This window comes from Carlito syrichta, unplaced genomic scaffold (assembly GCF_000164805.1).
Source record: "Carlito syrichta isolate Samal-C Ts95f unplaced genomic scaffold, Tarsius_syrichta-2.0.1 Scaffold302231, whole genome shotgun sequence".
NCBI classification, from domain to species: Eukaryota; Metazoa; Chordata; class Mammalia; order Primates; family Tarsiidae; genus Carlito; species Carlito syrichta.
Genome location: NW_007246327.1, coordinates 801314 through 826644, shown reverse-complemented (window position 1 = coordinate 826644; position 25331 = coordinate 801314). Strand labels below are relative to the sequence as shown.

Below are 25331 nucleotides of genomic sequence, written 5' to 3'. Positions count from 1 at the left end.
TTTAGGAGAGAAATCTTGTTATGTTGCCAAGTCTAGAATATAGTGGCTATTCACGGGTGAATTACAGCACACTACAGCCTCGAACTCCTTGGCTAAAGCAATCTTCTGCCTCAGTCTTCCAAGTAGCCAGAACTACAGGCACGTGCTACCATGCCCAGCTAATTTTTTTATTTATTGTAGAGATGAGGTCTCACTATGTTGCCCAGGCTGGTCTCGAACCTGCGGGCTCAGGCAATTCACTCGCCTTGGCCTCCCAAAGTGCTAGGATTACAAGCTGAGTCACTGAGTCCAGCCACATTAGAGTACATTTAACAGACAGTTCCTGTTTTTTCCTATTTATTTTTATCAAAGAATTTCTAATAGGTTAACAGAGTGACTTTGTTGTAGAAAACGGAAAAAAAGAGAACCAAATAAGAATTCAGAGGGTAAGAGTATTAAACTTTGCTTATAGTATCTAAACTTTTATTCTCTATTTATTTCTAGTGATAAAATACTTCAATTCCTTATATTTATAGAGTACCTAAAGTAACTGTAATAAAGGAAAAAGATAAAGAAAGAAGTCAAAAGACAAAGATCTACTTAACATATCTCTGTCATTATTCTAAGACAAAAAAAATACATCTCTCAGAAATTTTAACTGATAGGGCAGATCCTGGAATAAGAATGAATAATGTTATCATGACGATATTTAGTATTAGTAGAAATAACAAAAAAGAGTATAAACACACTATACATTTATTCTAGCCAGTAAACATTTTCCAACAATGTTCTCAGGTATCTATTATGGAAACGTGTTATTGGAAATGACTTAAAAAGCAATATTTGCACAGTTTTTTCTAAATAACTAAAACTAAGAAAGCTAATTATCTACAACATTTATAGTTGCATATGTCACACACATAGATTTTTAAGAATTAGGCCAGGCGTAGTGGCTCATGCCTGTAATCCCAGCACTTTGGGAGGCCAAGGCAGGAGGATCACTAGAGTCTAAGAGTTCACCAGCCTGGGCAATATAGAGAGATCCTATCTCTATTTTTTCTTTTTAAATGTTTAAAGAAATATATAAGATAATTCTGGGAGAAACTCTAGAACATACTTTAAAACATCCTCACAAAATAAAAACAGTTAAATCATATTTTATCAAGAAGCATAAACTTTCATATGGGATATTATTTATAATTTTTCATAGTCATAAGGATGATTACACATATAACTCTGACATCTAATTTGAAATTTTACGAAGTCAAAACAAAAGAACAAAAAAGGAACAGAATTTGTAATAATGTGTTAGGAGGATAATTAGCAACAGTAACTTTGTTTTTAAATAAGAGAAACAACAGAAATTACTCAAAGTGATGCTACATACACTAATTACCCTGGTTTGATCATTACACACATTATACATGTATCGATACCTGATAAATGTGTTCAATTATTATGTCAATTAAAATAATAATAAGAAAAAGAAATTCAAAGTGATCTGACAGTAATTGTATTCTATGAACAAACACATCACTGCATTTATATGTCTAATAAAGGATAGTCTAAAAAGTATAGGAATGGCAAATGAGGGCCGAGTGAAAGGAAGAAACAGTATACCCTATTTAACACTAATTATTTTCAAATACATTAAATACATGCAACAACTAGAATAAGTAGCTAAGTTTTTTTTTAAGTTACTATATACAAAGTACGTCAACTGCTGATATTTACTAGTGTTTTCTAAATGTTATGTATGAATGAATATTAACATTCACACAAAAATATTTAAAATTAAAAATATCTTACTAAATCAGCCCCTGCTTGAAGTAAAACATCTGCAACATCTGTATGTCCATTTTCACAAGCATAGGTTAAGGCTGTGTCTCCTGTTGCTGTTGTAGCATGCACATTAGCGCCTAGCAAAAAAAAAAGAAGAACATACATTTACTTTGTGCAAAATTATATTAGATAGTCCAATTCTACAATCTGATGAAACTAAAGAATTCAAAATGTGAAGATACCAAAATGCATTTTAAGTATTCTAATTTTCCTTTAAATATGCTTTATAAAAATATTTTTAGCCAGATAGAAAACACTTAAACTAATTATTTTAAAACACAGTTATTTGCCTATATATCACTAGTAAAATATATCCCAAGGAATAAAAGAGCAGCAGAAACAAAAAAATATTAAGCAATTTTCAGAAATCATGTTGGTAGTGGTGTTGGTTTGTATTCTGAGACAGTTCTATGGTTAGTGTAGTATAAATCAAATAAGTAATTATTTAGTGAAAAAATAAAATTTTGGCATGGATAAGAGAAACCCTAAATTACTTAGCTCAAGTAAAAACTCTATGTTTCTGAATTGGAGGTACTAATGTGAACCCATGATGTATTTTACCTAAAAAAATATATATATATTCCCTAGCCCTGACCAACAAAAAAGGCCTTAAAGACAACGGTAGAAATAGCATCTCTATCTTAGATTGTGGTCTCTAAGTACCATTTCCTACTAAATGAAATTAGGACTTCTTAGAGAAATGATTGATTCCGATACTGGAGCAAGAACACCTTTCCATATTACAAAGCAATGAAACTATCAGAGACTACAGTGAGGTAACATCAAAAGGATTTAGAAACCAACTTCTTAGTGATCAGAGATAGTTAAAGTGTCCCATCTTCTGACAATTAAAAATCATCATATATGTTTAATCTAAAAGTTAAAAATGATGTTCACCCATCGAAGCTGGATTGGATTAAAAAAATGTGGTACATATACACAATGGAATATTATGCAGCCATAAAGGAGGAAAAACATATGGACTTCGCAGCAACTTGGATGGATTTAGAGTCTATCATACTCAGTGATCTATCACAGAAACAAATAACAGAGTACCATATGTTCTCACTCATAAGTGAATCTTGAACAATTATCATAATACTATAAGAAAGGAATTGACAGAAGTGGGAAATTGCCAGGGGAGTGGGGGTAGAACTGGCACTTGAGGGAAACTGCCAGGGGAGGGAGGGGCACACTTCATCAAAAAGGGTACCTGCATAATACGCATTTGCAGACCTAACCCCAAATTGTACCCCACATCTTTAAAATAAAATAAAATTTAAAATGATGTTCAAAAACAAAATTCAGTGGCAACTTTTGAAGGATACCAAGGGACCACCTCATTATTTTGGAAACTAGTAAATAAAGGGAAAAAACTGCAAACATTTATCCTGTCACTAACAAACATTTATCCTGATTTGTACTAAGATTAAGGGCAAATAGTTGAGGAGAATTTTCTCTTTATAGACATATTCCAGCTAATATACATGGAAAGAATAAAATAATTTACAATATTACCACTTTGCAATACCTAGTGAATTAATATATCTAAGCAGTGATCATCAATGGCTAATAATATCATAAAAATAGAGACAACCAGACACATACTACCTCCTGGAAAAAGTATACAACTACTACCTATGAAGTAGTCCCAATTAAAAAAAAAAAATCAAACTTGAATACAATCAAGTCTGTAGGTCTATCTACTAATTTATGGAAAATCCAAGACATAGAAAAACAAGTTAAATAAAATCATGGAGATAAAATCCACAAAATCCACACTCTGGGACAAACATTCCATTTCTGCAACCAAAAACTGCAAGAAAAAAGCAAAGAAAAATGAAAGGGAGCCTACAGACTAAAGAGACTTAAGAGACATTGCTCAATAGTGACAGTGTGAATCTTACTTGAATACTAATTCAAACAAGTTATTAAATATACACATACTCATTTATGAGACTGTCACAGAAATATAAAAACTGTTGGGATACTTGCAAGAAATTACTATTAAAAACTTTTAGGTGAAAAAATACAACTAGCCGGGCTCGGTGGCTCAGCCTGTAATCCCGTACCTTTGGGAGGCTGAGGTGAGTGGATTGCCTGAGCCCGCGGGTTCGAGACCCGCCTGGGCAGCGAGACCTCATCTCTACAATAAATCAAAAAATCAGGCGTGGTAGCGCATGCTGTAATTCCGGCTACTTGGAAGGCTGAGGCGGAAGGATCGCAGGAGCCCAGCAGGTCAAGGCTGCTGCACTCCAGTCTGGGCGACAGAGTAAGACTCCAACTCAAAAAAAAAAAAAAAACAACTGTGGGATTTACTTATGTATTTGTTTACTCACTTATTTTTTGAGTCGGGGTCTCACTGTCACCCAGGCTGGAGTATAATGGCACCATCATGTCACCAGTCTCGAACCCCTGGGCTCAAGTGATCCTCCCACTTTAGAGGCAGGGACTACAGCTGCGCACCACCATACCCAGCTAATTATTTTATTTGTTTGTAGAGACCAGGTCTTGTTATGTTGCCTAGGCTGGTCTCGAACTCCTGGCCTCAAGCAATCCTCTCACCTTGGCTTCCCAGAGTGCTGGGATTACAAATGTAACCACATCAGGCCATATTGTAGCTATTTTAAAATTACCCTTTATAGGTACTAGGTACATATGAAACATTTAATAATAATTTTATAAAATTTTTTTAAGTAATTTATTTTCAAATTTTAAAAATTGAGCCGGGCTCGGTGGCTCAGCCTGTAATCCCGCGCCTTTGGGAGGCTGAGGTGAGTGAATTGCCTGAGCCCGTGGGTTCGAGAACCGCCTGGGCAGCAAGACCTCATCTCTACAATAAATCAAAAAATTAGCCGGGCGTGGAAGCGTGTGCCTGTAATTCCGGCTACTCAGAAGGCTGAGGTGGAAGGATCGCCAGAGCCCAGCAGGTCGAGGCTGCGGTGGCTGGAAGCGGCCACTGTACTCCAGTCTGGGCGACAGAGTGAGACTCCAATTCAAAAAAAAAAAATTGAAAGTAAAAAATTCTTATTTGAAGTAAAAATAATTTTACAAAACTAAATGGGGGATGTGGAGTGAGTACAGATGAAGTAAAACCAGCCATGAATTAAACATTCATGTTAAAACACCCAGTTTTAACTGGGTGATGGATTCTTCAGGTTCAATATGCTATATTCTCTATGTGTCTGAAAAAATGCCATAAGAAAAAGGCTTAAATTTTTTTTCAATTATATAGGCCCTACTGGAGTTTGCTTTAGTGCCACACTTATAAGAAGAACTTCATGTAAATAAACCACATTCAAACCTGGGGGAAAAAATGTTTAGGTAGTGATTATATTAAAAAGTGATTCTCAAACCCTGAGATAGTTCTAGAAACTACATACTTCAAATCAGCAAAAAAGAGCTAAATATTAGAATCAATGGTGATGAAGTAGAAAAACAATGTCAGGAATTATCTTTTTGTTTTGAGTTGGAGTCTCATTCCGTCACCCAGACTGGAGTGCAATGGCATGCTCACAGATACCCCAGCGTCAACCTGCTGGGATCAGGTGATCCTTCCGCCTCAGCCATCCAAATAGCCAGAACTACAGGCTAATTTTTTAGTTATTGTAGATATGAGGTCTCACCAAGTTGGTCAGGCTGTTCTGGAACCCATGGGCTCAGGCAGTTCCCTCACCTCAGCCTCCCAAAGTGCTGGGATTACAGGCTTGAGCCACCGTGCATCAGTTTTCATATCCACAAGAATGTGTTTCATATTTTTTACTACATAGGAAGTGGTGACAATTAACAGAGATAACACAAAAGCTGAGCACAATATCTGGCATTCAGTAATTTCTTAATAAACATTTATTCCTTCTTTTAAAAATATTTACAACAACATGACACAGCTTAAGAGAGGGATGCAGGAAGAATGTAGAAAGGTAAACCACTGGCAGAGAAAGGCTCTTGAATGGGACACAATTACTGAAAGTGATGGGGGAAAAAAATGACTGAATAGTACACTGACTAGTGATTAATACAGAATTTGAATTAGGAAAGAGGTCAGCTTTTATAAGTGGCTTGTCCAAACCACAAATAAAATCATTAACAATCTGGCTTAAGATATTATTTCAATAAAATGCTATCATATTGTGAAATAATTAAAACTACTATTATTATCCCTAATAAGAGAAATAATATAGCCCCAATGGAGTTTTGTTTTTTGGTTCTTTTTTAAAATAAAGATGTGGGGTAGCCGGGCTTGGTGGCTCAGTATGTAATCGGGCGCCTTTGGGAGGCTGAGGTGAGTGGATTGCCTGAGCCCGCGGGTTCAAGACCCGCCTGGGCAGTGAGACCTCCTCTCTACAATAAATCAAAAATGAGCCGGGTGTGGTAGCACGCACCTGTAATTCCGGCTACTGGGAAGGCTGAGGCAGAAGGATCGCCGGAGCCCAGCAGGTCGAGGCTGCGGTGGCCGGGAGCGGCCACTGCACTCCAGTGTGGGCAACAGAGTAAGACTCCAACTCAAAAAATAAAATAAAATTAAAGATGTGGGGTACAATTCAGGGTTAGGTATACAAACGCTGATTATGCAGGTACCCTTGTTGATGAGGTGTGCCCTGCCCTCCCCAGCAGCTTCCCTCAACTGCCAATCCCACCCCCCTCCCCTGAGTGGAGCGCTCACACACATAATTTCCTTTAAATGGAGATTCTCCTAACATATCTAATTTTTAAAAAGGAATTGTTGAAGATAGATTATAATCACCTACTTTTTTCTGAGAAAGGGGATCATAATGATTACTTCAATTTTATTTTGTTGCATTTTAAAATAGCCACTATACTTACATTGTATTATAGAATTAACAGATTTAAACCAGAGAAGTTGTTTTTTAAAAAGTTGTAAATCACTTTCCCTTAAATGGTAATATGTATGTAATTAGAAGTGCAATTTTCCTCTTAAATGTTTTTCCACTGTTTCCAAAAAAAAGAAATTATACCAACAATAATCCCAAGGAAAAACTGAAGCTGAGGTGAATTAAAATTAATGCTAACAATGAAAGGTCAAAAAGATGAATAAAGTTTTGCTAAATATTTTATTTTCCTTTACATATTAATTTCTTCCTTTTTTTTTTGAGTCAGGTTCTCAGTGTGCTGCTCGGGCTGAAGTACATAGTGGCAGATAGTAGATCAACACAGTCTGAAACTCCTGGACTCAAGCAATCTTCCTGCCTCAGCCTCTTGAATAGCTGGGACCATATACACGTGCCACCATACCTGACTAATTTTTTATAGAGACGAGGTCTCACTATGTTGCCTAGGCTGATCTCTTTGTTTTTTTTTGAGTTGGAGTCTCACTCTGTCGCCCAGACTGGAGTGCAGTGGCCGCTCCCGGCCACCGCAGCCTCGACCTGCTGGGCTCCAGCAATCCTTCCGCCTCAGCCTTCCAAGTAGCCGGAATTATAGGCATGCGCTACCACGCCCGGCTGATTTTTTGATTTATTGTAGAGATGAGGTCTTGTTACCCAGGCAGGTCTCGAACCTGCGGGCTCAGGCAATCCACTCACCTCAGCCTCCCAAAGGCACAGGATTACAGGCTGAGCCACCGAGCCTGGCGGCCTAGGCTGATCTCAAACTCCTGGGCTCAGGTAATCCTTCGGCCTCAGTCTCCCAAAGTGCTGGGACTCCAGGCATGAACCACCACGCCTGGCCATTAATTTCTTTATATATTGAGTTCCAAATGATCTATCAGACTTAAATAAAAATTCCTTATAATTTCCAAAGAACATATAAAGGTTTACATCTATCTTGACCAATTTTTTTCTAGTATGTTCTATAAAATTGCAAATAGTCTATGTAAAAATACTTTTTTACTTACCACAGCTTAACAATTAATTAAGCACAACCATTTTAAAACTAAATACTCTGCAAAAAAAATTAATTCCCACTTTTTTTAGATGACTTAGAAATACCAAGAAATTGACAAATTAGAAGGTACCAAATTATAATCTCTATAATGTCATCCCCACCTCCCTATATTAATGGAGACTAAGAAATCTAACTTTTCCTTTCCAGAAGCCACAAGCAATTTAATGAAGTGAGAAGGTGAATGAAAAGGCTTATGGTCACTAAGCAAACATTAATAACAAGAGTTAGTAGTCTAAGAACAGTTAGATTATGGAGCTGCCTTTCAAATGAAATAAAAAAGTTAAGAACAATGAAAGAAATGAAAAAGTTAAGAATAATTGTTAAAGTTTAAAAAGCAGTATAAAAGCTTTTCTCTAAAAGGCATTTAATTTAATTTTGTTTTATTCTTAATTGGCAAGTAATAGTTGTATATATTTGTGGGGTACATTGTGATGTTATGATATTTATATATGCCATAAAATAATTAAATCACATTAATTAACATAATATCCCCTCACATACTTATCATTTCCTTGTGGTGAGATCATTTAAAATCTACTCCTTTAGCAACTTTGAAAAAACATTATTGTTAACTATAGTCACTATGCTGTGCAATAGATAATTAAAACTTATTCCTCCTGTCTAAATGAAACTCTGTACCCTTTGACCAACATCTCCCCTTCCCATCCACCCTCATCCCACCACCCTCCCAACACTCTGGTAACCACCATTCTATTCTCTACTTCTATGAGTTCAGCTTTTTAGAGACTACATATAAGTAAACTATTATTTGTATTTGTCTTTCTGAGCTATAAGGCATCTTTAAAGCCACATACCAGCAGCTAGCAAATATTTAACCAACTCCAGGTGTCCCTCCTGAGAAGCTTCCATCAGAGGTGTGGAGCAGCCAAGTTCTATATCAGCCCCTGCCTTAATCAGGAAGTCTGCAACTTCAGAAAATCCTCCACAGCAAGCCAAGGTAAGAGCAGTTTCTTGAGTTTCTTCTGTCTGGGCATTTATATTTGCTCCTGGGAAAACATGAGACTAGATTAAAACTAGTCAGAAGAGACTTAAAGATAATATTTTTCTGAATTGTAATCATTATCTCTATCTCCTCCGCTTCTGTGGTCCCTTCCAGTGTGCTGAGAACTTATTTTAGGATCAATTTTTTTTAAAAAATATGCTAGTTGTAGTAAACTTCACTGATACTCACCCAAAACAGACAAATGGATTTTTAAAAACAAAGTAAGACCATGCATGGTGTCTCAAGTCTGTAATCCCAGCACTTTGGGAGGCCGGGGCAAGAGGATTGCCTGAGCCCAGGGGTTCGAGATCAGCCCAGGCAATACATCAAAAAATTAGCAACAGGCTGAGGCGGAAGGATTGCCTGAGCCCAGCAGGTCGATGCTGGGGTGCCCATGAGTGTGCCACTGCACTCCAGCCTGGGCGACAGAGTAAGACTCTGACTCAAAAAAAACCAAGAAAACAAAAATGAAGTAAAATTGCTTTACCTTGTGCTAAGAGTAGTGCTACCATCTCCTCATGTCCTTCCCGAGCAGCTTCCATCAAGGGAGTATATCCTTCATCATTAACTTCTTCAAGATTTGCTCCCCTTTCAATAAGTAGAGCTGCTAATTCAACATGTCCTCCACAGGCAGCTAGTGTCAATGGAGATTCAAACGAATCTGCAGGCATGTTCACTTGAGCACCACTATCCAAAAGCAAACGTGCCACCTCTACATGTCCATCCTGCAGATTTTCAGAAGTAAAGCCAAAAGAAGAGAAATTTTTTTGTTTTGAGGGGTTTTATTTTAAGTGGGAGAAGAGGTTGGGAAAAAAAAGAAAAAAAGAGATTAGAAGATTTAGCTTAGATGTCAAATATATCATCTCACTCACCTGAACTTTATCTAAAGTTCATTAGTATCAATTTAAAATAATTTCTAAATTATTTAACCTTACTTTTAAGCAAGCCCAAAATTCTCCAAAAGTATCAGACTTGGTGACATACACTCACAATTCCAAATAATTTTGAATTTTTGCATTTTTTTAAAGTTCAAAAAACTGTTAAACCCATACTCAACGGTACCTCAAAATAATATACTATTGCCAGGCCAAATATACCCTCAAACTTGGGTGTCATGTTCAAGTATACAAACTGTATTCGATCTATTTTAGAAAAAAGTCTTGGCAAAAAAAAATACCAAAACATATTCCATGAAGTCATTACCACTTGGGATTATGGCATCAAGATAAACCTCTGTGGATTGATACTATCCTATACTTTTTCTCATCACAACAGCTTGTTGCAATGAGGCAAAGAATTTCACAAAGATGTAAAACAAAAATTTTATTCATTTGTAAATAATTTTACCATGGGCCTATAGATAGTATGGCAATTAACAATAAAATACACTTATGGAGGGTATCCATCCTATCCCTCTATCACCATAAATATCTTTCCTTAATTTTAAATTCTTTTTTTTTAAGTCAGGGTCTCACTCTGTCTCAGGTTCTTGCAGTGGCATAATCACAGATCACCACAGCCTCAACCTTCGGGCTTTAGGTGATCCCTCTGTCTCAGCTGCCCAGTCTGAAATACTTATCTAATTGAAGAGAAAATAAGGATTTATAAATGGCTGCAGATCAGAGAACTGCTATTGTGCCTAGCCTCTCTAGTTTTCAATAAATTATCTTACTTGAATTTTTGAACGTTTTCAAAAATAGATTCTGCTAACATATCTTGAGTATACATATTAAGAGAGGAATTGCACTAGGCACTTAGCCATGGAGGAGTAGCCAAACTTGGACTTACTCTTCTATCATAACTATAAAAGCTGGAAATTTCAAAAAAACTGGTTAGAGGCACTGGACAGAAAATAAGATAGGGCTGTGATCACTGAAAAAAAGGAACATGCAAGTTGAACCATACATTCACTCGAGGCTTCTCCCTGTATACATCTTCCAAACTTATTTCCCTTCCCTAAGTCAAGGGAAACAGAGTCTAAACAGAGAATGAACAATTTACTGGGCAAAATAAACAAAGTAAGGCACTGGGGAATGGAGACAGGGTTCCAGAGAAAAGAAAACACAAAGTCCCAAAAAGATTTACATAAAATTATCTTCAGATACTTGGGCAACTCCTAAGTAGAGCATGCCAAGAATGAGACTCCAGGATTCCTAGCAGAGACAGCTACTGAAAGGTTGGAAGCCTTGGGAATTCTGGCTCAGCCAGAATGAACAGACTTTGAGGAATATCCCAGGCTCTCCACTGAGATGACAGAAGGCCATCCCCAAGAACTAAGAAACACAGTCTAGGAGATAGCAAGAGTAAAGCCAAAACAAAGCCTGAACAGGATCCAAGTGATCCACTGATAGCTCAAATACTTGCTAGAACAAAATTTAACAGTGTTAAAAAGGAGGACAGCATAATCCAGAGTCTCTAAAAGGTATCACCCACAATGTATAGCTTATAATAAAAATTACTAGACATATTATAAGAGAAAGGGAAAAGGAGACTTATAATCAAAATATAATCAATAAAACAAATCCCAGGAGTGAATCAAATATAGGAGTTACAGAAAAAGACCTAAAAGCTCTTAATAATATATTAAAGAAAATAAAGGGGAAAAAATGAAAAAATATATTTCAACATGGAATCAGAATATAAAACACCATGTCAGCCGGGCTCAGTGGCTCAGCCTGTAATCCCGTGCCTTTGGGAGGCTGAGGTGAGTGGATTGCCTGAGCCCGCGGGTTCGAGACCTGCCTGGGCAGCGAGATCTCATCTCTACAATAAATCGAAAAATCAGCCAGGCGTGGTAGTGCATGCCTGTAATTCCAGCTACTCGGAAGGCTGAGGTGAAGGATTGCCGGAGCCCAGCAGGTCGAGGCTGCGGTGGCCGAGAGTGGCCACTACACTCCAGTCTGGGCGACAGAGTGAGACTCCAACTCAAAAACAAAAAGAACACTCCACCCAATAACAGCAAAATACACATTCTTCTCAAATGTCCACAGAAAATGTATCTACATCCTGGCCAAAAAACAAATCTCAAAAGATATTTCAAAACTGAAATAATACAAAGTGTGTTTTCTGATCACAACATAATCAAACCAGAAATCATTATCAGAAAAATAACAGGTAAATCTTTGCACATTTGGAAACTTAAAAATAGCAATTTTACTCCTAGATATATACACAACAAAAATGATCACTTGTATCAGCAAATATACATATAAGAATATACAAGAGGCCGGGCTTGGTGGCTCAGCCTGTAATCCCAGCACTTCAGGAGGCCAAGGTGAGTGGATTGCCTGAGCCCGCAGGTTCGAGACCCGCTTGGGCAACTTGACGAGACCTCATCTCTACAATAAATCAAAAATTAGCCGGACATGGTAGCACACACCTGTAGTTCCAGCTACTCAGAAGGCTGAGGCGGAAGGATAGCCGGAGCCCAGCAGGTCGAGGCTGCGGTGGCCAGCAGCAGCCACTGCACTCCAGTCTGGGGGACAGAGTGAGACTCTAACTCAAAATAATAAAAAAAAAGAATATACAAGAGGCCAGGCTCGGTGGCTCAAGTCTGCAATCCCAGCACTTTGGGAAGCCAAGGTGAGTGGATTGCCTGAGCCTGTGGGTTCAAGACCAGCCCAGGCAACTTGGTGAGATCTCATCTCTACAATAAATAATTAGCCAGGCATGGTAGCGTGTACCTGTAATTCTGGCTACTTGGAAGGCTGAGGCAGAAGGATCACCGGAGTCCAGCAGGTAGACGCTGGGGTGGCCATGAGTGTGCCACTGCACTCCAGCCTGGGCAAAGGAGTGAGACTTCAACTCAAAAGAAAAAGAATATACAGGCTGGGCTCAGTGGCTGAATAAGGTCTTGGGAAGAGGCATACATGAGCCTTCTGGGATCCTGTATCTTGATCTGGTTGTTACATGGGCGTGTATGTGTATATGTGTGTGCGTGTGTGTGTGTGTGTGAAATTTCAAGCTATACACTTAATATGTGGCAGTTTACTATATGTAAATGATACCAAATTTTATTTTATTGCTTATTTACTCATTTGTTGAGTTGGGGTCTCACTCTATCACCCCAACAGATACAGTGGCACAATCAAACTCACTGCAGCCTCAACCTTCTGGGCTTAGGCAATCCTTCCACCCCAGGCTCCTGAATAGCTGGCACGACAGGTGCATGCCACCATACCCAGCTAATTTTTTATTTTTGTAGAAATGAGGTCTTGCTATGTTGCCTAGGCTGGTCTTGAACTCCTGGGCTGAAGCATCCCTTCACCTCAGTTTACCAAAGTGCTGGGATTATAGGCGTGAGCCACCATGCCTGGCCCCAATTTTAAAGTATTACATTTTATCCATCACTTCTAGGAGCTTGAGAAAGAAGTGTTTTAAAAATAAATTCCCAATGTGCTCTGCAGTCAAACAGTTATTCAGGAGAATCACTAAAACAAATCATTAAATCCTCTGATAGCTATTCCGTTTGTACAGATTGTTAGCTCAGACTTTTTCCTACAATGTACTCTACTGATTACCTTGAAATATAATTATGCCCTCAGTAGAACAAAGAAACAAGGACACCTCATTCAGATATATAGCATTACAGCTGTGGCTTGAGAATTTCTTATATTAAGAAAAAGTAACAAAATGTCTTAGGAGTTGTACAAAGATGACTGCAAATTCTTTATTATACCCCATCATTAAAAATTCACATCCTCTGCTCAGAATGTGGGCTAACCCATGACTGCTTTATTCCATAGAATTTGGCAGAAATGATATGGTGCCAGCTCTCACGCTATCTCTTAGGAGCTTATCTTTGGAATCTAGCTACCTTTAAAGAACTCCAGAACGCACAATGGAGAAATTACTCATAGCAAGAGAAGTCCCAGCCTTCCAGCCTTCCTCATAAAGGTGCCAGACATGTGGGTTAAGTCATCTTAGAAATTCTACTCAGCTGCTGGCAGGTACATGAAAAAATTCCCCATCAACAGAGACATACAGAACCACCCAACCAACCCACAGAGTCAGAGAGATAATAGGTAGCCAGTGTATTAAACCACTATGTTTTGAGTGATTTGTTACACAATAACAGTCAACAAAATAGAAACATAGGTTACGATGAGTTTACTTAATCACATCACAAAAAATATTTGTACTTCCACATAATTTTCTTGTCATTAAATCTGACTTTAAAACTTCTCAAGAATGCTTTCTATTTCTTTGTGTTCGGTATGCTCTTTATAGATATGCATATATGCATAATATCTACATGTTTACAGAAGTAGAAAAAGGATTTCTGGATTAACAGTATTAAAGGTAATTATTCTCTTTGATACAAAATGTTTAAATTAAAAATACAATTCTAGACTAGGTATGGTGGCTCATAGCTGTAATCCCAGAAGTTTGGGAGGTCAAGGCAGGATAACTTGAGGCCAGGAGTTCAATACCAAACTGGGCAACATAGCCAGACCCCATCTCTACAAAAATTAAAAATAAAAAAAAAATCAGCTAAGCATGGTGGCACATGCCTATAGTTCCAAGTACTTCTCGAGAGGATCACTTGAGCCGAGGAGTTCAAGGTCACAGTAAACTGTGGTCATGCTGTTATACTTCAGCCTGGGTGACAGGCAAGACCCTGTCTCTAAAAAATAAAATAAAAAATAAATACAATTCTAGATTATACTCAAAGAAACAGTTAAGTTATTCAGTTATCTATAGAATATATGAGTCAATATATTTGGAGGTCAATTTGCTATATAAGATTTTAATATTAAGCTATAAAAACACTAGAAATACAGCTACTGTTTCCAAAATTAAGAGGATTATACATTGCTGTTTTCTTCCAAAAGCACCTATATTTAAGCACTGTGTTCAATTTAAAAGTGGGTTAAGATAGTATACAAACCAAACACCAATAAATAATTCTCAAAGACTTGAAGACATAAGACCTTTCCTTCCCATAAAATCTCAAGTGAATGACATTTTAAATTACCATGCAAGCTTCCATTAAGGCCGTGTGCATCTCATCTGTTTTGTGCTCTTGATCTGCACCAGCTTCAAGTAGAAAGCGAACCATATCCAAATGGCCTTGAAAAAAGAACACAAATTTTAAAAGAATTGACTATCAGTTTAACACTCAAATATCAAAATGCGGAATCTTTTTCTTTCAGATGTGTATACAAAAAATTATGAGAACTTGTTTTGCATTCAATAAACAAATCAGTAACAGTTTTACGATGCCAATTCAAAGAAATGAATAGGTTCTCATCAAGGTCTTATTATCTAGGTTTTAAAAACTGAATTAATCCAAAGCACATAATTAAAGTTAAATAAAACAATATTCCTTTTTCCTTGATTTAGTCTACATAAATTATTTATCAAATCAAAACACTGAGATCAAATAGAAAGTCAAGTAAAGTATCTTTGAATCATATTTTCCAAAATAACAGCTTTAAAATAACCATAAACTCACTGTGGAAATGAGCAGGCAAAGAAAACTACATTTAAAATAATTCCAATCCTCTTGAGATACATTTAACATACAAAAACCTTAACAGTCAATAATAAAAAGACAAACACTCCAGTAGAAAAATAACTGAAGAATATGAAATGGCAAGTTGAAAAAGAAATGTAAATGAATATTAAACTGATGAAAAAGATTTTAAATTAAACCCTTCTATTAAAGAAAAGCAAATTAAAATGAGATAACATTTCTTTTACTATCAAATGGCAAATATTAAAAAGAATGATAATAACCAGTATTGGTGAGGGTGTAGGGTATGGTAAAGACTGCTCTCAAATACTGATGGTGAGTGTAAATTGGTTCAATCTTTCTAGAAGGCAATCTGGCAATATGTATCAAAAGCCTTAAAAATGTCCTTACCCATTGACCCAGCAATTACACTTCCAGGAATTTATCCTAAGGAAATAATCAGAAATTAGGCAAAAATGTCTGCGCAAGGATGTCATCACTGTGTTCGTAAAAATAGTGAGATGCCAGGCGCAGTGGCTCAAACCTGTAATCCCAGCACTTTGGGAAGCTGAGGTGAGGGGACTGCCTGAGTCCATGGGTTCCACAACAGCCTGGGCAACTTGGCAAGACCTCACCTCTACCATAAATCAAAAAATTAGTCGGGTGTGGTACACGCGCCTGTAGTTCCAGCTACTTGGAAGGCTGAGGTAGGAGGATCGCCTGAGCCCAGCAGGTTGATGCTGGCGTGGCCGTGAGCATGATACTGCACTCCAGCCTGGGTTACAGAGTGAGACTCCAACTCAAATAAATAAATAAATAAACAAACAAACAAACAAACAAATAAATAAATAACAGTGAGAAACTGGGAACAATTCAAGTCTCCAACAACAGGCAATTATGGTGCATCTGTCTGACGTATTTGGCAGAGACTGTTAGCTCCCTACCCAATATCTATTCTCTTATTCTTTCTGATAAACAGAATTCCAATTTTATCTGGGTGGCAACATGCCTGACTAAAAGACTACATTTCTCTGCCTCCTTTGAAACTACGTGTAGTCAGTGCAATCCAAGTGGGAGTTATGAGGAGGAACTTCTAGGAAGACTCTTTAAAAAGAGCTTACTAAATAGGAAGGCACCTCCTATTTTGTCCTTGCCCTCTTAATCATTCCTAGAATATGGATTGCGGGGACCCTAGCTACTATCTTGGTTTATACATAACCTTAGAATAAAAACCACACACTAGGAAAGCGGAGCAGAAAAAGAGAATTCTTAGATCTTGATGACAACGGAACTACCACACCAGCCCAAAATGGTTTACCCTTGGACTGTTCTTTTGTTTAAATCATTATTGATCTAGTTTTTGTGACACAGGCAGCTAACTCTAATCATAACTGAAATAGTGAAATAGTACATGATCATCACAAGTTGTGTTGTAAGAATATTTACTGAGATGGAAGAATGTACACAATACATTGCTAAATAAAATAAGTAGATTATAAAACAGTGTTACAGTGTAATTATTTTGTTTAAATATATATATATACTTATTTGAAAACATACTTAAAAACACACTGGAGGTGTATATACTAAAATATTGTTTACATGCTCTTTTATCTTTAGATAGTAGCATTACACATCATTTAAAAATTTTTTTCAGGCCAGGTGTGGTGGCTCATGCCTATAATCACATTTTGGGAGGTGGAGGTGAGAGGACTGCCTGAACTCAGGGGTTGGAAACCAGCCTAGGCAACTTGGCGAGACCTCATCTCTACAATAAACCAAAAAATTAGAAGGGTATGGTAGCATACACCTAGTTCCAGCTACTTGAAAGGCTGAAGTGGAAGAATACCCTTAGCCCAGCAGGTCGAGGCTATGGTAGCCGTGAGCATGTCACTGCACTCCAGCCTAGGTGACAGAGTGAGACTCCAACTCAAAAAACAAACATTTTTGACCAGGATCAGTGGCTCAGCCTATAATCCCAGCACTTTGGGAGGGCAAGGCAAGTGGATTGCCTGAGCCTGCGGGTTCAAGACCAGCCTGGGCAACTTGGTGAAACCTCGTCTCTAATGTAAAATAAAAAATTAGCCAGGCATGGTAGCACACGCCTATAGTTCTGGCTACTTGGAAGGCTGAGGCAGAAGGATCACCAGAGCCCAGCAGGTCCACGCTGGGGTGGCCATGAGGTGCCACTGCACTTCAGCCAGGGTGACAGAATGAGATTCCAACTCAAAAAAAAAAAAACCAACAACAAAAAAATTTTTTGGTGTTATTCTGTGTTTTTCATATTTTCTATATCAAGTATATATTATTATTTCAGGTTGTATTTTTAAAAAATAAACACTGGAAAAATCATATAAAACAAAAGTTACTAAACAATGGTAACCCTCTAAATCTGAGCTAAGCGGTTTGGCTGACTAGGTAGTTAATTGAATAAATCTCAATTAAAATAATAAAGAAACATAACACTGGAAAACTACACTATAGGAAATACAAAGCTTAAATAGACTTCCTATATAATCTCTTATAAACTAGATAATTTTATACCAGAGAAAACATAAGCAACATAAAGTTAACTCAAATACCTAATACTCAAATATTCAAACTTGTTAATAAAAAAATTATAACTCTTCACACATATATTAAGTACCTTTGTAGCATGCAAGTGTAAGAGCACTTTCTTTGAACTCATTAGAATGAGTGTTGATGCCTGCACCATGATCTAGAAGAACTCTCGCAACTTCCACATGACCTGCACTGGCTGCTTCCATTAAGGGGGTATGTCCATTTTCATTATGATCTTCTATATTTGCACCTTCATTAAGCAGAACTTTCACAATGTCAACAAATCCTCCAGCACAGGCATAAGTTAGTGCAGTATTTCCTAACAAAGAACAAAAAGAAATATATAAATTATGACATAACAGATACAATTGCAATTATGCTACAACTCTAGGTATAGCTTTTCAATTACCTTACACAAACTACTACAATTACCTTTTCAAGTTTTTCTGTTTACTTTGGCTAGAAGCTCACCTTAATTTTCTTACTAATTAAAAGATTTTCTTAAAAGCCCAATACAAAAAACTACATAATATAATAATATGTCCAGAAAAAGTAAATCTATAGAGACAGAAAGCAGATTAACTAGTAGTTGTCTGAGACTGAGGTGACAGGAATCTTTTTTTGGTGATGGAAATATCCTAGAATTAGATAGTACTGATGACTGTAACAACCTACAAAATTTCCTAAAAATAATTATTGTATGCTTAAAACAAGTGAATGTTATGGTACATAAATTGTATCTCTATAAAGCTGGAAGGTTTTACTGTTTTTTAAAAAAGAAGCAGCAGCTACATTTAGACTGGACCTCAAAAGTTAATAGGATTCTTGTAAGTAGAGAAGGGTATCTGGTGTCACACAAAAAGCATAAGCAAAGCAGGTGACTAGAATGTGAGCACATTCCCTCACAGAGCAACAGTGGGCTATGATTTTAAACCCTGATCTCTCCCTAGACTGACTGCTTTGGAGTACTGAAGAAAGATTCCTAGGAATATATATATATATATTTTTTTTTTTTTTTTTTTTTTGAGTTGGAGTCTCACTCTGTTGCCCAGACTAAAGTGCAGTGTGCAGTGGCCGCTCCCGGCCACCGCAGCCTCGACCTGCTGGGCTCCGGCGATCCTTCCGCCTCAGCCTTCCAAGTAGTTGGAATTACATGTGCGCGCTACCACGCCCGGCTAATTTTTTGATTTATTGTAGAGATGAGGTCGCACCAAGTTGCTCAGGCGGCTCTCGAACCCTAGGGCTCAGGCAATCCACTCATCTCAGCCTCCCAAGGCACGGGATTACAGGTTGAGCCACCGAGCCCGGCTAGGAACCTATATTTTTAATGAGCTCTGTAAGTGATTATGACATGCAGTCAGTAGGTGAAGCTTACTAACAAAATGAATTAAATAAATAATTTAAAAATAAATTCAATTAGGAACTTAATGGTGGGAAGATAAAGAAATTTCCTCCTGGAAATTTCTGTTTTCCCCATTAGTATGAGTTAAGGCAATCAGTGGAAGTGGGGAGAGGTAGGTAGTTTGAGAAAAGTGTTTGAAATGGCCATACGAAGGGTGTACTAAGAAGCCCACCAAGGAGTATATGCTTATTGCATGGGACATAACAGCCCCTTTCTTCTACATAGTGTACCCATTTCAGCTAAGATAAATAAATACATAAACTTGATCTTAGACAAGCCCCTTCCTCTCTCAAAATGTTTACCTCCCTTTTAAAAATAAAGGTGCTGGGAACAACCTGATAGTTTCCAAACTGTGTTTCAAAGAACTTCAGAATAGGAGACAAAGAGGCCTAGGGCCCAGAATCTAATCCCCTACCTATTCCAACTTTAGATTGACTCCCCTTTTATCTGTGTACTATCTTTTTTTCTGAGTTGGGGTTCTCACTTTGTCACCTAGGCTGGAGTGCAGTAGCACAATCAGTCATCACAGCCTCAAACTCCTGGGCTCAAGTGATCCTCCTGCCTCAGCCTCCTAAGTAGCTGGAGAGCAATGGCACACTCACGGTCACTGCAGCCTAGGTCCGCTGGGCTCAGGTGATCCTTCTGCCTCAGCTTTCCAAGTAGCTGGAACTACAGGTGCATACCACCACATTCAGCTAATTTTTTTATTTATTGTAGAGAATAGGTCTCACCAAGTTGCCCGAACCCCTGAGCTCAGGCAATCCTCTTGCCTCGGCCTCACAAAGTGCTGAAATTACAGACTTGAGTCACCGCGCTGGCTTTAGTGCTCTTATTCTATACTTAAATTTCATATTTAAAAAATAGTGAAACATCAGGGATAGCTTAGAGGGTAGTGATAGTGGTGGCTGTAGTAGCAGCAGCAGTAGCAACAATAGCAAAGGCTTTTCAGCTATCTCCAGTATTGCCATGCACTTAAGTACTTGCTATTCCATTGAATAATCGTGTTGTTTTATAGAGGTTATTTGGTATTGTCCCTGACCTACCAGTAACCTACTTGAAGACAGATTATACTTAATATATCTCCAATTGACCAATCACAGAGCAGGAAATTTTTTTAAAATACATTTTGAACCAATTAAGCCGAATATGTAAAATATATTTGGCAAGCTTTAAGTGAGTCTGTATTATTCTTCAATACCACATATATGCCCTCTAATACTACAAACTTTTATAATTTCCTTAATATTTTAAATATTTGCTGAAGAACAAAAATATATTCTGAAAAGGGTTTATTTTACACAGGTCATTTTACCTCTTCATAATTTCTCAGCTTATCAACTAAGATTAAGTCTTATCTGAAAAATCACTTCAATATTTTTTTTTAATTTTTAAGCCTGTCACCTAGGCTGGAGTGCAATGGCATGCTCACGGCTCATCATATCATCAACCTCCTGGGTTCAGGCAATCCTTCTGCCTCAGCCACCCAAGTAGCTGGGACTACAGGCACGTAACACCACACCCAGCTAATTCTTTACTTTTTTTTTTTGTAGAGACAAGGTCTTGCTATGTTGCCTTCTTTGGTCTCAAACTCTTGAACTCAAACAATTCTCCCATCTTGACTTCCTAAAGTGCTGGGATTAGAGGCGTGAGCCACCACATCCAGTATTTTTTTTAAATCTAAAATATTCTAATATAATTTTCAAAATTACTTTTCCTTTCAATACTGTACAACTTAGAAACACAACATTTTCTGTGTATAGTCATTTCTTAATTTTCTTTTACTCTTCCTTCATAAATTTATTCCTAAGTCAATTCACTATTTTAGGTACCTTTTTTCCTGACACATATTTTTTAATCCACATTTACAATATGACCCAACAAGACAGGTATATATTCTCCTCAGGATAACTCCTTCAAGAGAAACATTTTCTTTCTTTCTTTTTTTTTGAGTTGGAGTCTCATTCTGTCACCCAGGCTGGAATGCAGTGGCATGCTCACAGTCACTGCTGCCTTGACCTTCTGGGCTCAGGCAATCCTCCCACCTCAGGCCTCCAAATAGCTGGAACTACAAGCACAAACCACCAGGCCTGGCTAACTGTTTTATTTATTGTAGGGATGAAGTCTTGCAATGTTACCTAGGTTGGTCTTGAACCCCTGGGTTCAGACAATCCTCTCGCCTCCGCCTCCCAAAGTGCTGGTATTATAGGCATGAGCTACTTGGCCCAGCTAAGAGAAACACTTTCTTAAAAGATCATTATATCTTAGACTATAACTTATTTCCTGATATTGTTTCGTGGATTTTTATTATTAAAGGGGATGAAAAGGTGGTTTAACAATCCAACAGTAGGAAACTGAAGAAGATTGTTTTAAAGATATAGTAAAAAAAAAGCTATCATTTCAAAATCCAATGTGTTCACAATTCAACTGTTCAACACTCTCAGGCATCGTGCAAATTAATATTACTATAACAAAGACAAAGTGGTCAGTAAAATGACCTCCAATCCTTCTAGGGAGTTTTGTTCATTTTAAAAATAAATTAGGCTACATTTAATATTTACCTAATGGTAAACAGATGGACTTTCACATTATTAAAAAACTTTTTAACCATATGGTTGCCTCACTGGCACATAAATCAAATTCAAGGAAACTCACCACTAAATCTACACCTATAACTCAAGACATGACCAGGGCTGCTATCACCCATATGGAGGAAGACCCTCCCACCCCCCAAAAAACAGAATTATCTTTTGGATGGAGGACCCCTTATAGTACAGGCTTCCCCTGCTAGACAAGTATTCTAGGAACCCATCAGCATCAGTGTACCAGCTAGCACTATTGTGAGTGGCTGCATTGGGCTTCAGTGAATTTTTCTGTGATAAACAGGTGACTGATTCTTCTACCATGACAATGCACCTGCCCACACCACACTGAGTATTCAGCAGATTTTGACCAACAACAACATGACCCCTGTGCCTACCCTTGCTAAGAACCTGAACTCACCCTGGGCATCTTTTCTTGTTTCCCCAGATTAAAAAAGTCCTCAAAGGGAAACTTTTTGCCAACATAGAAGAGGTAAAACAAAAAACAGCAGAAGCACTAAAAAGCATAAAAACTGACAAGTTCAAAAACTATTTTGAACAGTGGCAAAGGTATCTCAATAGGTGTATTGCATCGGAGAGTACTTTGAAGGTGACTGAAGTTTAAACATGTAAGAATAAATAATTTCTTATAAATAAATTCAGCGTTTTTGGGGGGGTACTCCCTCATAATGATTCTGCCATTTTTTTGTTTCATCTCTTCCATACCGGCAAAATACTTCCCTTTGAGGACTTTTTTCATGCAGAGAAGCAAAAAAAAAAAAAAAAAATGCTCAAAGCAAGATTGGGTGAATAGGGAGGGTGGGGATGAGGGTCATGCTGATTTTGGTCAAACATTGCTGAATATTCAGTGCGATATGGGCAGGTGTGCTCATAAATCATCCATCATGAAATGGGCAAATATGTTAAAAGCATCTCCAAAAGAAATTCACTGAAACTGAACGCTGCTTCTCACAATGTGCTAGCTGGTATACACTGATGCCAAAGGGTTCCCAGAAGTTACCTAGCAGGGGAAGCCTGTACTACAAGTGACCCATCCTCTGAAAGATAGTTCTGGTTTTCTCGGGTCCCTCCTTGTTTTAAACAGCCTCAGAATTGATGGGTTCAGAAACTGTATTGAACAGTGGAAAAAGCATCTTGATAGCTGTATTGCATCAAACTGAGTGTACTTTGAAGGAAACCGAAGTTTAAACATGTAAGAATAAATACACAATTTTTGATAAATAAATTCTGGGTTTTTTGGGGTCCTCCTTTGTATAGTAGCATGGTTACTATAATAGAAAAAATTAACATACTCGTCATCTCACATTGTTACCCAGGTTTTCCCCATGTGGTAAGAGCAGCTATAATCTACTTTTAGCAAAAATCCTAAACACAATACACTATTATTAACTATAATCCTCATGTTGCATATTAGATTTTTCAACTTGCTCATCCTACACATTTGCTATCTTATATCCTTTGACCTACATCTCATTTCCTCCCCCAACCCGACCCTCATAACCAATGTCGTATTTTTTTTTTTTCGGGGGGGGAGGATTGGAGTCTCACTCTGTCACCCAGACTGGAGTGCAGTGGCTGCTCCTGGCCACTGCAGCCTCAACCTGCCGGGCTCCGGCGAAACTTCCGCCTCAGCCTTCCAAGTAGCTGAAACTACAGGCGCGCGCTACCACGCCCGGCTAATTTTTGATTTATTGTGGAGATGAGGTCTCGCCAAGTTGCCCAGGCGGGTCTCGAACCCGCAGGCTCAGGCAATTCACTCACCTCAGCCTCCCAAAGCGTGGGATTACAGGCTGAGCCACCGAGCCCGGCTACTAATGTCTTATTTTCTATCTCCATATATTTGACCTTTAAAAAAAAAAGATTACATATATAAGTTAGATGATGCAATACTTTTCTATGTCTGGCTTATTTCACTCAGCACGATATCCTCCAGGTCCATCCATGTTGTGGCAGATGGCAGGATCTCCTCCTTTTTTAGGTTTAAATAATATTCCATTGACTATATATCACAAAAACTGTCAATCTTGACCAAACAAAATCTAAGTTTCTTTTAAAGACTTGAAGACATAAGATTAACTTGTATTTTATGCAGAGATTCTATAAAATGGCTAAGACTTTTCTGTAGGTTTACACTGGTTTTCCCCAGAAATACAATTTTCTTTATCTCTCAGGTTACAATTAATTATGTCAATTTTTCCCCAAATTAACATATTCTCTACATACCTGTTGCAGACTGGGAGTTGACATCTGCATCATGAAGAAGTAATAATTTCACAATATCTAAGTAACCTCCACTGGAAGCTGCCATCAGGGGAGTTATGTCTCCTTTATTCCCTCTATCTTCAACATTAGCGTGCATAGCAAGCAATACCTTTAAAACACATACACACAGAGAAATGTTCAATTCTTACTATTAAATGTATTTCTAGTGAATATGCTGAATCTATGAAGATATTCTTTTAGACTAAGGGTGAGGAAAAATCAATAATCATCTTTTTGGTAAAATATGCTAGTTTTCACTACTCAAAATATCAGGTTAGACACTATATTTTACAATATTATATGTTAATTTTTAAATAAAGAAGGTAGTAATGCTAGATATCCTGTTATAAAATGTGGTTACTCTTATCAAAGAATTTGTATTATGTTTGGGTTTATCTAGTGAGAGAGCAGCAACTATACACACGAGACAGAAAATGGTAAAAAAACAAGGTTAATTCCCAATATTGCAGTAACATAGAAGGAAAAAAAACTAAAAAGAATTGGGGTAATCTAAATACAATGAAAATAATAACTACTTTCCATTACAGATGTATATTATTTCTAAAAACAAGCTTAAAATATGGCCATTATTTGTTTCTTATTTCATTAGGATTACCTTGAGAAAGTGGCAAAAAAAAAAAAACATTCTTAGTTGTACACACAAGCAACAAAACAAAATGTGTATCTATTTTATCTATTGCCAAAAAGGGAAGTGGAGGGAAAATAACTTGGCCTTTAATTATAATTCCTTTTAAGAATGACAAAAATAAATAAATCTCAAAACCTTTCCACAACTGTAATCACTAAAGATTATTTCTGCTTACTTGTGCTAATTCATAATACCCTGCTGAGCAAGCCAAACACAGTAGGCTTTCTCCTTCTTCTGTATGTTCATTTACACTTCTGCCTTCATCTAGCAATTTACGAACAGCATTGACATCACCATCAGAACAAGCTTCTGCCAGACTGCGACTAAAAACAAAACCATGCAACAATAAACAGTTACAGAAAGCTCAGGGTCCTATGATAATAGATTACACTAAATTTGAAGAGTTAGTCATACAAAGAAAAATGTTAATATAGAAAGAGAAAGAAAAATTACATGAACATCTTACTTGCTGAGCATCATGTTTGTAATTTTAATTATTTGTGAATATCAACCAAGTCAGAAAGCCAGAAAATGAATTTGAAAATAGGTGTCATAGCAGGGCTCGGTGGCTCAGCCTGTAATCCCATGCCTTGGGAGGCCGAGGTGAGTGAACTGCCTGAGCCCGCGGGTTCGAGACCTGCCTGGGTAACTTGGCGAGACCTCATCTCTAC

General features: G+C 37.6%; 1 protein-coding gene across 7 annotated transcripts in view; it reads right to left on the bottom strand.

The window, feature by feature from the left end:
• Positions 1–25331, bottom strand: part of LOC103258466 (ankyrin repeat and KH domain-containing protein 1) — a 125880-nt gene that overhangs the window by 63452 nt on the left and 37097 nt on the right. For 6 of the 7 annotated variants that reach the window (XM_008056130.2, XM_021711398.1, XM_021711399.1 and 3 more), the window contains exons 4-10: positions 24836–24983; positions 23973–24120; positions 17833–18066; positions 14706–14800; positions 9216–9453; positions 8541–8732; positions 1789–1898 (exon numbers count right to left, since the gene is read on the bottom strand). In XM_008056130.2, coding sequence (XP_008054321.1) covers positions 1789–1898; positions 8541–8732; positions 9216–9453; positions 14706–14800; positions 17833–18066; positions 23973–24120; positions 24836–24983 — 1165 coding nt within the window. The remainder of the gene's footprint in view (positions 1–1788; positions 1899–8540; positions 8733–9215; positions 9454–14705; positions 14801–17832; positions 18067–23972; positions 24121–24835; positions 24984–25331) is intronic. The other variant, XM_008056134.1, reaches the window with a different exon arrangement.